General features: G+C 46.1%; 1 protein-coding gene across 3 annotated transcripts in view; it reads right to left on the bottom strand.

Annotated features, from left to right (window-relative positions):
* RPTOR (regulatory associated protein of MTOR complex 1) overlaps window positions 1-13,752 on the bottom strand; it is a 2,217,374-nt gene that overhangs the window by 1,186,365 nt on the left and 1,017,257 nt on the right. For all 3 annotated transcript variants that reach the window (XM_086931040.1, XM_086931039.1, XM_086931041.1), the window contains one exon: window positions 4,689-4,864. In XM_086931040.1, the coding sequence (XP_086787166.1) occupies window positions 4,689-4,864 (176 nt within the window). The remainder of the gene's footprint in view (window positions 1-4,688; window positions 4,865-13,752) is intronic.

Here is a 13,752-nt window from a genome sequence, read left to right on the forward strand (position 1 = left end):
GGATCCTTGCTTCTAGTCAGGGTAAGGAGGATACACACTTTAGATCACCCCTGCTCACCCCCTGGGTAGCTTGGCACGATCAGACTTATCCCAAAGGCAATGTGTAAAATGTTTGTACTCAAACCACACAGTAATACAGTGATAACACCACAAATAGACACCACACCAGTAAAAAAAATAAAGTATCTTTATCTAAACTCAACAAGACCAAAATGACAAAAATCAAACATACATGTACGAAGAATATGACTTTAAAAAGGTTTCAAACAACTTGGACCATAGAAAACTATGGATGCGTGATTTCTCACAAAGTACCTGAAGTTGGAAAAAAATTCACAATGCCAAACAGCCACAGGGATTGGAAGCGTCGAAAAACAAAGTGATGCGTCAGTTCCTGTGACCCAGGGGTGCCATGCGTCAGTTCTGCGGCACGCAGGAGAATTGATGCGTCAAATCCGGTCTGTAGGGAGAAGCGATGCGTTGATTCCAAGATGGTTCTGGTCAGCGGGTGATGCGTCGGAAAAACTTGCTGCACAGGTGCGATGAGTGGAAATCCGGGTGGGTCAGTGATCGATGCGTAGGTGCTCCGTTGGTTTCTTCAGCTGCGATTCCTCGAGGCATTAGTTCTTACAGTGGCGACAGGTGCTGCATCGGTTTCGGCAGTGGCGCAGCAATGCGCGGAGATTCTTCTTGTACGGCAGTGCTGCTTTGGGAAAACGGCCGCAAGAAGAGCGATGAGTCGAATTTCTTGTAGTTGCGTTGCTTTACCAGCCCCCAACAGCAAAAACATACTCGAGAGGCCAAACACAGGCACCACTTGGCAGGTCAGAACTCCCAGCAAGGAAGCTCTGGGTAGCTGGGGGTGAAGACACTAAAACAACGGTTAAGGAGGGTCCAAGGGATGTATGTTTTAGAGACCCACACCTGTATTTATCCCCAACTACTAATTCACAACACACAGAACACAGGGGGTCTACCAGTTAAACTTTAAAGCTGCGCTGTCACCGAGTCCACAGGATCCCGCGGTGTACATATCAACCAAAGACAGCTTATTTCAAGAGAAAAAGGGAAAAGGGCGAACACTAAATACACAATTTAGACCGGCACATCATGGGTTATTCGTACCTGGCTGACCAGTCCAAAGCAATTTGAAAAAGGTTTTCCATCAAATCGACTCAATAATTGCAAGTTTATAATTGCAAGTTTATATAGCGCTAGGATCGACTCCCGGAGGAGTATCTCCGCGCTTCGACCGCTGCGAAACCCTTCCTGGCTTCCCTTAGAGATGGTCCCTTAATGGGTACCTCCAGGGTGAGACCAGGCATCCCCGGCGGTCTGGTGGGGCCGTTAGTGAAGATGAGGCAAGCTAATGCCCAGAGTTGCCGAGTGTGATCGCTGATCAGAGTGGGCACCGAGGCGAGAGAATTATCGAGTCCGCTGACCCTGGTCCAGAAACCTGCCGCGCCGGGAATCGAACCCTGGTCCCGGGCCGTCCTCTGCTCTCGGGTCTGCCGCCTCTAACCAGTGAGCCACACTACTTCACTCAATGATCAGTCATATCATTTGGCCAAACCCAGGTGCATAATGGGCTGGTCCCCTGATCATTGGGACATCAAACACCGCACCTTAATGCTGTTTTCAGGATTTGGTCCAACAAAGATACAAACCATCCATGAAGACTGATCTTTTGATGGTAAGAGTGACAAGTCCAGCTAGATAACTGCAGTCAAGACACTGGTTTGACCTGTAAGTGGAGGAGTTAGAAGTCGAGAACTCCCCCCCCCCCCCCCCCAGCATTACACCCACAAAGGAAGCACTCTCTTCAGTGGTTGGACCTAGGGGTGTGAAAAGGCCAGAATTAGGAGAGTTGGCAAGGCCAATGGAAGGAAGATTCGGATTGGTGTAAATTGGCCAAAAAGTACATATATGAAGGTCGATGGTGTCCCAAATAATGGGGGAAAAAATTATTAATATGAAAACAATATAGAGGCATGGCATTAGGTAAACCGATGTTTCCAATCATTGTGAAGGTGTCTCATGTAGATTGTGGAGATATCGAGGTGAAGTATTAATACATGTGATATTGAGATGAAATTCACCTTCCCTTGCTGTTGACCACCTACCTACCTGATATGACATCTTGGTGACAGTGTTTAATCTAGTAAAATATTATAATTAAAAGATTGGAAAAAAGTAAGTGCATCTCAAAGAAACTATCTTGTCTTTCTCTCTCTCGCCCCTCAACCGCTGCTCCCCATCCCAAAAGGGCTTTGTAGCTGATAGTATAACTGCCCTAACCTGTAAGTCTAGAATAAAAAGACCCCTGAAGTATCCATTTTGTAGGAGCCTGAAGCCTTGTAGCCACATGCCCTGCACCGTTAACCACTGCTCTGTCTGACATGTTTTGGAGCTGCTGTGCACAAGAGGATGGCCTTTCCTCAGTTCAGGATTATATTTTAATGACATTGACATAGCATGTACTATGCCTGACAGAGCATTGAAGCGCTTTACTCCAGACAGCACACTGTTCCAGACCCAAGGTTAGTGGATATCCAGTTATTACTGGTAAATATTATCTGCCTTTGCTCTCAAGAAAATCATTTCATGCATTTACTCCAGTTTCTTTGTGGTACATTAAATGCAAATGAGTTAGGTTTGATCATCAGTTGGGGGGGTGAGTTTATGCAGATGTTCGGTGGGATTACCAGGTGAGCTAGAGGAGAGTAGGCATTGTTAGCTTGCAGGAATATGACTTACAGATGAGGAGGGAGCTGCAATCAAAGAAGAATCCTACGTTGCCAAGTCATGTTGATTTTAAGGTTAAATGAATTAGGAGATAGTAGTCTAAGTTACAGGTTACAGACAGATGTAATGGAGATGTATTATCCATGCCCACCAGGACCAGTCTCCTGCTGCTCAGCCCACTCACTCCACTGATATCTCAAGCAAACGAACAGTCTAATTATATGCCATCACACACACACAGGCTGAGCAGCAGGTAGCAAAGAATTAAGGAGAGAATGCATCATACCTAATCAGGATATAACAGAGGGGATGTGATCTTTAAAATGACATGGGCCACTTGTAGAAGTACAACATTAGAGATTTGAGCATACATGCTTATGACAGAGTAGGATGTGCTGAGATGACTTGAGAGATGAGGTAGATAAAGGTCAGGCCCAGGCGTTGGTCCTTCTGGATCTATCGGCAGCCTTCAACACAGTAGATTATGACATTCTTTTCAACTGTGTCGAAGTCACAGGACAGCAGAGCTGAGCTCTGGATTGGATGAAGTCTCTCCTATCGGACGGCTCACAATCGGTTCGCCTCTCCTACTTTTGCTCTACCAAGGTTAAGCTTAGTTTTAGAGTGCCTCCGGACTCCTCTCTATCCCCAATCTTTTTTAATCTCTATATTTGTCCGCTGGTAAACTCCCTACGAAGCCGGAAAGTAAAAATATACAACTATGCTGATGATACGCAACTAGTATTCAACCTTGTGGAAACTCCTGACTCAACAGCATTCTTCCAGATCGCCATGGTCTTCATTCGTGACAGCATGAACAGTCACCAACTAAAGTGGAACTCGGAAAAAAACGAGATAATGATGGTCAAAAACAAACTGCACTGCTGAAGTCCCTCCTTTTGGCCTCAGGAGTTCGGTCCCCCTCCCACTCCTAAAAAGGCAGTCAAGAGCCTCGGCATACTTGTCGATGAAGACCTTACAATGAAACCCCAGATTACAGTAGTGACTTCCTCCTGTTTATTTCAGCTCCATAAAATAAATACCATCCAAATTGTATTTGCACTTGTGATGTCCTGTATTGAGTATGCTAACGCCCGTTACATGTGTCTCCCTAAGTGTCTGAGCCAAATACTGCAGCTGGCCCTGAATCATGCAGCTAGATTGGTCTACCAACAGCCAAGATACTGTCACACTGCACCATTACTAAATAAACTGCACTGGCTTCCAATTGTAGAAAGAACCTTGTTTAAAACAAGCTGTACGATCTTTAAAATCCGTCAGAGTAAAAGCTTTATTTTTGTTTCCTCTAGAATAAGGAACTATACTCCCAGGCACAACCTCAGATCGGCACATCTCAATCTGCTAGAGGCTCCCAAATTCTATATGAAGAGGCTAGGTTTGCTGTGTTGGCTCTCGGTATAACTGTTTTGCGGCTAACATAAGAGCAGGAACTTCTTATGAGCAATTCAGAACTCTGCAAAAAAAAAACATGGCTTTTCAGACAAACGTATGAATAGTTTGCATCTCTGCCCTGCTGCTGTGGTCCCCGCGCCATGAAACGTTTTTCGGTGAACATGAGCTTTAGAAGTTTCTTATAACATAACAAAACAAAGATAAGGCATGCAGAGGATGGAAAGTAACGAGAAGGCTATTTGAAAGAAAAAAGAAAGGCAACAACTGTATATCTTAAGTGAAAGTCACATTTTCATGCAGGATTTCAGGAATATAGGGGAGGCCTCTTGAGACCGCAGGCAATCTGAGCGTACAAACTGCAGAAAGAAACAACTTTATTTGCTTGTAAGGTAGTGCTAAATTCAGTACATTTGCCACCCACTAGAGTAAGTTGAACGGTCTGACCACTGCTATGCTACAGCTAGACCACTGCTTCAGCATCACAAGAGATTCCATTCCCTGAAGACAATCAGGGGCATCGCCTCACTTACCACCGCAGCGCTATCTTGATCGGTGTCGTGAGACAGGAAGTGAAGAGGTCCGCCGGCAGGTCGGGGTTCATAGGCAGCAATTCGGTGGCTTGGCAAGCGGCCAGTTGGATGCAGTTCTTCATGGAAGGGGGTAGGGGCATCTGTGCCAGCGGATGGTTGGGGTTGATGACGGCAACCTGAAAGGGAACAAAGGGGACAAGAGCCATGAGTACAGAAAAGAAGGAGGCTTTAAGTGCACAATTAAAGGGTGTGAGAACATCTCGGATCAACAGAGGAACAAGGGTAGTACCAGAAAGCCAGGGAGTGTCTGTCAGCACCGGGCTTCCCCTGACAGGCCCAACATAGGATGATTAAAAAAGTCTGCTGACAAGTAAGAGGCTGCTTTGCTCCTGCACTAGAGCATGTCCATTGATCTCGCACACAGCTGCAGACTCAGCTTCTGCATTTCTGAACCTGGTGTTGAACAAATACGACATAATTGGTCATCAGCTGGGTGGGAAAGCCAAAGAGCAGAATGAATGGGGGAAAAAAATTCTGGCGGCAAGAAATTATGTGCATGACCTAGCTGCCATCAGTGGCAGTTGGTGACATTTGGAAATGGTTGGGCGTAAATGTTTGGGGTAAGTGTCCCTGTGGTGAGCGAACGCAGCGAGGAGCCATACTGTCATAAGGAGGGTTCTGGGGAGTTCTCCCCTCACCCCCGGATTTTTTTTAAAAAAAGGAGTAGGCAAATGGTGCATTTTTAAAGCAAATTTGAGCCCACAACACATAAAAAATTAAAAAAGAAAGGTGAATGAATCCTCGATTGGGCTCTTCAAAGAGTTAGATGCCGCCTAGAAGTGTCAAACTGTGAGGTGTCTTTCGGATTTCACATTGGATTTGTTACATGCACACAGACAAAAACACACATATACACACACTCTCGTATCTGCCTTAAAACCTGGTTAGTTTGAACACAATTGTGTTTCTAAGTACTTCTAACAATATGCACTCCTCTCTTTCCACCGCCTCTTAAGCCGCCATTGTGTCCTGCTTTTCATAATTCAGTTTGCAAAAGTGATCCCAGCAAACAGGCAGCGTTAGTAGGATTAGAAACCGATGTACTGGCAATGGAAGGGAAGTTCCGAGATATGAACTCAGAGGAGGTGAGGCACGTTTTAAGATTAAAAACAAAAGCGTAGGCAGCCCTGGCCACTGATGCGGCCAAGGTACAGCATGGGGCAACGCTCAGAAAAATCTATGAGGTTGGGGACAAGGCCGGGAAATTGCTGGCCTGGCTGGACCACAGAGAACAGGCCAATAGAGTGGTGGCGGAACTCGTGGTGGAGTCTGGTAAGAGACTCACCGAGCCACAGGAGATAGCGAATACATTTGGGAACTACTACAGTAGCATTTATACATCTCAGACGTCTTACACAGAAGCAGACGTGCACTCTCTGTTGAGAGATATTCCTTTACCCACGCTCTCGGACGAATAATGGTTGGACCTGGAGCAAGAACTAGAAAGCACAGAGGTAGACAGTACCATACAAGAATTGCGAGTGGGCAAGGCAACAAGCCCAAATGGCTTACCCATTGAGCTATATAAACTTGCCCGTGTAAAATAGCACCATATTTGACTAGAATGTTTCAGAAGGCGTGAAATAGGATCGCTCCCACTTGACCAGAGGTTGGCAACTGTAGTGGTTATTCACAAGAGTGGGAAACCCAAGAATTTATGTTCCTCCTATAGGCCAATATCATTGCTTAATGCAGAAGCCAAGATCCTAGCAGAAATACTGGCTATTCGTTTACTACAAGTTATAACAAAGCTAGTGCATCCGGACCAGTCTGGCTTCATGCCAGCTAGCAGGCCCTGGCTAGGAATACCACTCTTGTGCTGCCTTAGTTAAAAGTAGTTTTGTTTGTACTAGGAAATCTGATGTACATTCCCCCTTTGTTCCAGGTCGGACTCTGGCTGTGGCCATATAATGTGCAATGAAATGTGGGATCTTAGGAACTCCATTATAAAACAACAAGCACAACCAGGAAGGTGTGTTTTACTGTTGTGCTTTGTGTTGTTTTTCCCTCATTGAAGAAAAAAATGTTATTGTTTAATCCTCGTTCCCGCAGCACGTTCTTGTTCAGTGGTAACAGAGCTTGAGTAGCACAGATGGTTAGTCCCGGGTGCGCAGCTAAGGTCACTGCAATGAAAGCACGCGTTTTAAAATGTAGAGTGCAAACATTTCACAAATGGTGTGTTAAACACTGCGCGCTAAACATGGGTAACCGGATCAACACGGACTGTTCAAAACGTGCCACATTCACGAGGCCCATGCAATGCATGTCTTGAGTAAAGATTTTTCAAAAAGACCAAGCATATTATCTAGCGTTGTACTAAAATGTCAACATTTGTACCAGAGGCTGTCTCGGCCATTTTATATAGAGTGATTTCAAACTGTGCATCTTTTCCAAGTATATTTCAAACCGGACCGTGCCTAATTGAGTTAGGAAGTCTTCCACATAGTGCACTCAGTGGCATAACTTGGTCAGTCAGATTGGAGGAGGTGGGGGTGTAACCTTCAGATTGCCTAACAATCACGGTGGCATATCTTGATAAAATGCAGTCAGCATGCAGACTTCTTTCACTTTCACAAAGTGCGCTGCATTATTTTTATGTTGTGGCATAAAACTAAAACAGCACTCAGTGTGATAGGATTCTATATATCCACTTCTGTTCGGCGTGTTCGCAAATGATCAACGATTTGTGCAAATTTCTAATACTTTTAGGATAAATATAAATGAAATATTAGTTTAAACACACTCACTGCCCGAAAATGATGAGTTTATGTTTTCCTCAGACTCCGCTCCTCCTCTCCAGTCGACTCCTGCGTGCAAGTTATGACCTCGCCTCCCTCAGTCTCTGTCCCATCCTGTGACTCCAGCAGTGAGATGATTGGCTGAGCGCTTGCAGCCCCAGACCCAGACACTGGCTGGGTCAGAGGGTGCCATCGCTCATTTGGAGCTTTGGGGGCTGTGGCACCAATCCCCCGGGCTCCGACAATGCAGTTTCTTGAAAGCAGGGCTCGAGTTGGGGTACCACGCGGGTGGACGGCGTCCCCCCCACTTATTTTATCAGGGGGACACCGTACCCCCTGCCAAACAGCTGGACTTCACTCTTTGGCCTCTTTGGGACTAGGAGCTCGGCACCTTTTGTGACGTCACTCCCGGTGACAGCGCGCCCCCCACTTCTTTTTTTTACGACTTATGCCCTGCTTTAAGTGAGCATGTCGGGCTGGTCGGACCAAGGCACCCGTCCAACCTGACATGCTCACTTCAACTCAGGAATGCCCTGCAGCTGCCAATCATCGAGAAGGCGCAAAGCGGAGGCTTCCCCCTCCACCACTCATGTAACTTTTTTTTTCCGAGCCCGGGTCATGCTGCGCACTGCGGCAGACAAAATAAAACAAGCATGTGCAATGCAATTGAGCTATTAGCATTGTAAATGACAATGGCTTTTATTTATGTGTTTAAAAACCTGCAATAATAAAAGGCATTGTCATTTACAAATGCAGATCAGTTTTGACCCTGCTCCCCATGGAGCAAACTATCATTTACTCTCAATTCAGTGACAATCTGATGTACTAAACTGAAACGGTTTCACATGTTAAAGCAATACACTTTTTTTTAACTTGTCAAGAGACAGTCTTTATCATTGTTTTAAAAGAGGGTTGCTGTAGGATTTAAATGGCAAAACAAAGTAGGGCTCCACTCGTTACTCTTGCAAAAACAACAATTGATGGACAGAATGCAGCACAATGTCATACATTCACCCGAGTACAGAGATCTGGGTCCAGGAAAGACATGGCTTGGCAGTTTGGGCTGGACTGTTCCCATGAGGCACAGGGTCAAGGCTTATTTGCATATGGCCATGTCTGAACTGGGGTGGTGTGGAGTGCAAAAAAACGATGGATTTAGGCCCAGATCTCTGTACTGGGGTGAATGTATGACATTGTTCTGCATTCTGTCCATCAACTGTTATTTTTCCACTCGTTACTCCGCCAAGTTAGACACCTTACTTTGCCCTGGCTTGGCTTTCTGAAAATGTTTTGCCTCGTCAGACTCCATAAATGATCCGCAAAATCCTGTAGGAAGTAATTTCCAAATACCTCCCTGAAATTGGAATGATGGATGATCGTGCTCTAAACCGAAACCGACAAAAGTAGATTACTTAGTATTAACATTTTGGGCCCAGAAATGGAGTCTGTTTTCCATTACCATTAAAAAAGATTTGTGCCTCCAGAGCATCTGGTCCTTGCTAAGCTCATCAGCAACGACGACTTTCCCGCACACCGGGCTCTCTCTGAGGTCCATAAGCCCGGGATCGTGAAAGAACATCAACAACCCCACATAAGAAAATGTCAGGCACACAAGTTTATCAGCCTGCAAGTGTTTACTTTAGTCATTTTTCAGTGTCACCAGGAAGCATCATCATAGAGCCACTTCCCAAGTGTTTATGAAAACTGTCAAAAGTAAAAGAAGTTACTGGTGTGCAAAAACTCTTGTATACAAGGATCAGCCATCGTTCACTGTTTACCAATTAATTTGGCATTGGAATTTTAATTCGTAAAATATGAGCAAGTGAACTGCAGTAAGAGAAACTCATTAAAGAAAATAGTGCTCTCAGAGTAAATAATATGTACAGTGTAACAAGCGAAGTAAGAAGGCCAGTTCTCATGGGAAGTTACAAATTAAGACAAGGCGGTACAAAGGAGAGACTAACAAGTCTATTTACGAATCAGAAGCCAGCATTTACGAGGGTAATGACACAAGCCAATGACAAATATGGGTGGAGAGTGAATGGGGCTTCAAGTACATACTCTAGTACACCATGGCTCGCAGATCAGCGCATGCGCTGCCCAGGCTCGACCTAATTACACTGGCTCCTGATTTAAAAAGTGCTATATGAATGCAAATCTTTCTTCCCCTTTTATGCCTCCACTATCCTTCTCACTCCAAGTAACTGACTAATATCCACCACTGAAATTACTTCATATTTCACCATATTAGTTCACCACTAATCCTTTATACGCTTCCTGAATAGCGTGCATCAACAAGCGCTATATAAATACAAACCTTCTCCTCTATCCTTCTGCTATCATTCCAAATCCAAATAACCGACTAACCTATCCACTACTTAAAATGTACTTGCAAATTTCACTATACTAATTCAAAGCTAATCCTCTATGGGTCCCGGAGTAGAGTGCTACTCGCCGAAAAAGTGCTTTGACGCCTCGTATGGGGTAGTAAGCGCTATATAAAAGCAATTACAAAACAATGCTAGTTCTCATGATTTAGGCCACGCCCCCTAATTGGACTGGCCACACCGATTTAAGGATTGCCACCCCATTTTAGAGCACCCCCCAGTTTTATATCCCACTTAAAGCCCCGAGTAAGCATCAACTCACTTTCAGTACCCCCTCATACGCATTTATTCCAGCAGCTGAAGTGAATAAAAATATTGGACCTGTGATCCTAAGCACAAATGGGTGAGGGGGCAAAGTAAGACGCATAACCAAAAAGATAAAATAATCTTACTATATTTTTGGTCTTTCAGGTAGAGGTAGCATATAGAATATAATGTACACACCTGTTAAACTAATGTTCACAGCGCATGAGACCCCCTTCGTTCCTATTAATCTGAAGCAACTCAATGTGGTCATTAACAGTGCAGGAACGGGTATTCTTCACCAAAGAATATGGGGATTGTTTTGATAAAAGTAAAAAAAAAGCTTGGGAATGTTGTACCAAATAGCTCCCACGCCCATTTGTTTGCAGATGATTATTGCGTAAACTCGACCCAAAGGGAATGCTTAACATGAGCACCAAGTGAATTACACGAGGACACATTCTTCAACCTCTGCCCTCTTCCATTGTTTGCCGTGTCCTACCCACATGCTTTCTCATCATCTATGCTCTCTATTCCTCATCATCACAACACTTTTCCCCCACTCCTCTCTCTCGCCCATGCATTCTACTGCCCCTCCACATAGCATCACCGCCTCCAACCCCGTAACAGGGGCATTGCGCAGGGACTCCATTCTTCCCAGGGCAAAGTGATATATGAGAGATATGGGAACCTCAGGACTCCTCTTCAATAATCTACATGGTGGACCCCCATCATTTGGCGTTATTCACTGCCCTGCAACCTGTTCAATTTCCAAGTTGGAAGAGCTGCCGACCTTGGAACGGGGGAACCAGGTTGGAGCCTTGGCGTGGGCTGAAACATCCTGCAATTCTGGGCAACGACAAATCACTTAATCTCCCATGCCTACCAAGAAATTAGTGTGCCCTTGTGTAAGGTAACTAATGTTTACGTAAAGCGCTCCAATTCCTTCGGGTCAGGTTCGAGCTCTATAAATCTGCAACAAAAAATATTCCCTCTCCTTTACCCCTGCTCTCACTTACCCCGGCCCTCCGCATGACGTCGACCGGGATAACGGTCTCCATCTCCTCGGCCCCTTTGGCCAGGATGAGCAGTGCCCCCTTGGTCGCCATGACGGCTCCGGCAAAACTTTTAACTGTTGCCAGAAGGAGCGCGCCCACAGCTTCAGCAGACCTTGACCCAGACGAGGGAAGCACGGCAGGTGCTGCTGTCAGGCTCACGCTGCCCCGCCCCCTCCATCATGTGAGCTGGCATGGGAGCGGCCATCTTGGAATGGCGCCCTCCTTAATGCGCCCCTGTCACGTCCTGCTTTCAAATCACATATTTAGCTAAATATAATCATCAGTGCGCGCCGTCAACTAATTAAAAAATAATAAGACAAATATTACGCACATTGACTTTCATATATAGGAATACTGTAATTAAAGTCAAATATTTACTTCGGGCCTCATATGTCAGGAAATGCTAAAAAATGGGAGTTGTTAAAACAAATTATTAGATGACAAGTTAGAAATCTATATTAACAGAATGCTTGAGCTTATAAAAAAGCCCAACAGCACTTTAACGTGGCTACATATTGTACTGGAAATGGCGGCGCGAGATATGGCTGACACCAAAGGAGGACTCTGGTCGGAAGAACTAACAGTATGGAGTATTATTTATTTTATTTTACTTATTATAAAGCGCAGACATTACCCGAAGGTGTCAGAGCGCTGTACAATGGAGCCAGTTACGTTACAAGAGAACAGGGGAAACACAATACAACATAACATACTAAAACCAGCACAGTTTACTGACCAGCACCGCCTCACCCCCACAACCTCCATCTCCAAGGACTCACAATGAAAGGACGGCACAAACGCAAAACCCCCCCAAAAAAACACAAACAATAAACGGGGCGGAAACAGGATACTGAATCCCACCCCTCCAGGACTTCCTGACCAGCCTCATGGTTGCCAAGGCGATATTTCAAGAAATATTGTTGTGATACCGTAAGGAAGGTCATGGAGTCCTCGAGAGGCGGTATCCAGAGCAGACAAATCTGCAAAACAGGAGCTTTATCTAATGGCAGGCCTCTGTCTCGAGAGGCCTGCCAATGGAAACAAGCATTTACAATGCAACGGTTTCGCCTTTGGAAAAGTTTGAGCTATTGGCATTATGAATGACAAACTTTTTATTTATGTGTTAGTTTTGAAAACAGATAAATAAATGGCATTGTCATTTACAATGGCAATAGCTTAATCTCTCGCAAATGTGATTTGTATTGCAACTATTTCACTTATCATTTTGCACTACAATGAAAACTGGCTTGTGCATTTACTCCTGCAGAAGAGTATCAATAGGAGAGGCCCTGTTGCAGACCCGTGGAGTTTCAAGTATCTGTTGTGCATCACCTCATAACAAACAGCATAATTGTAAACGGGACTGAGAAAACTTTAAGAGGAGTGCCCCTCTAAAAGAAAGGCCCCGGTCTCTACTGCTTTCTTTTACAAGGACGCACTTGGTTGTTGTGAGGCGCAGGTTGAAAAGAGAAATTGCGTTGTCAGTCCTCGCCCTGGTCCAGTCAGCAGGGCCACATTGGTGCTGCCATACCCAACCTAGCGCTGCCAACTGCATGCCCAATGAACTCAGTGCAGCAACGTGTGCCCACCCTCATGCTAAAGCAAGCCACCCTGTCCTGAAGGCAGCAGCCCTGGTTCCGCCGCGGTGTCGCCGCCCTGGTCTCCCTGGTCCAGCGGGTGTCTTCCTACTGCGCCCGCTCTCTTATCGACCAGTCAGTCACTTTCCCTCATCCGAAGCCCTGCTCCGTGCTGCACGTGTTCCTACCCCGCTGCAGGTGCCCCTCACCCGGGGCAGCTGCCCTTCACTCCTTCTGCGGGTGCCCCATTTCTGTCTCCTCGTGCAGCTGCCCTTCACAGCCCCCCCTTGCAGGAGCCTCTTTCCCTGCTGCAGGTGCCAGTGTCTATCTCCCTTGTGCAACTGAACACCCCCACCCTGCTCCCCACGGTGGTACACCCCTCGCCCTGGCGAAGGAGCCTCGCTGCCTGACGCATGTGTCCTGCGCCCCTCTTCCGGGTGCACCAGCCCCACTCCCAGGTGCCTCGCCCTCATCCTGCTTCCCCTCTGAAAACCCACTGCAACACCTTTGGAGTGCCTCCTTGATGCAGCAACGTGTGCTCCTTTGCCTTACTGCATATCTTGAGGTCATTCTACGCCACGCAGAATTGCTTTGCGTGGCCTCGTGGACATGTTTGAGCGGCTTGCGCCGCCGGAGCCTTGAAAAAGTAACGCTGAGGTGTCTTAAGCCTCTCATGAAAAAGCCCTATATTTGGGAGACTCCCATAAACACCGGAGGAATTGAAAAGGAAATGTTAATTTATCAGAGAAAAAGTTGGCCAGCGTAAATCCTGCAGCTGACTGCGGGTCTCGTTGCTCCGCGGCACATGCATTATAGCGCTGTGAGGGGCGTGCGCGGCGCCAGCAGAGGAAGCCAGAGCGGCATTGTTTGGAAACGGCGGCCGCTTCAATCGGGGAGGAGAGGGAGGAGGCGGCGGACTTCCCCGGCAGCTCTATATTTTTCAACGGCCTGATTTCCCCGAAATGATGCTGCCTCGAAGGCTTCCAATAGGGTGCGCTCGA

Source organism: Lissotriton vulgaris, chromosome 7 (genome assembly GCF_964263255.1).
Source record: "Lissotriton vulgaris chromosome 7, aLisVul1.2, whole genome shotgun sequence".
Lineage (NCBI taxonomy): Eukaryota > Metazoa > Chordata > Amphibia > Caudata > Salamandridae > Lissotriton > Lissotriton vulgaris.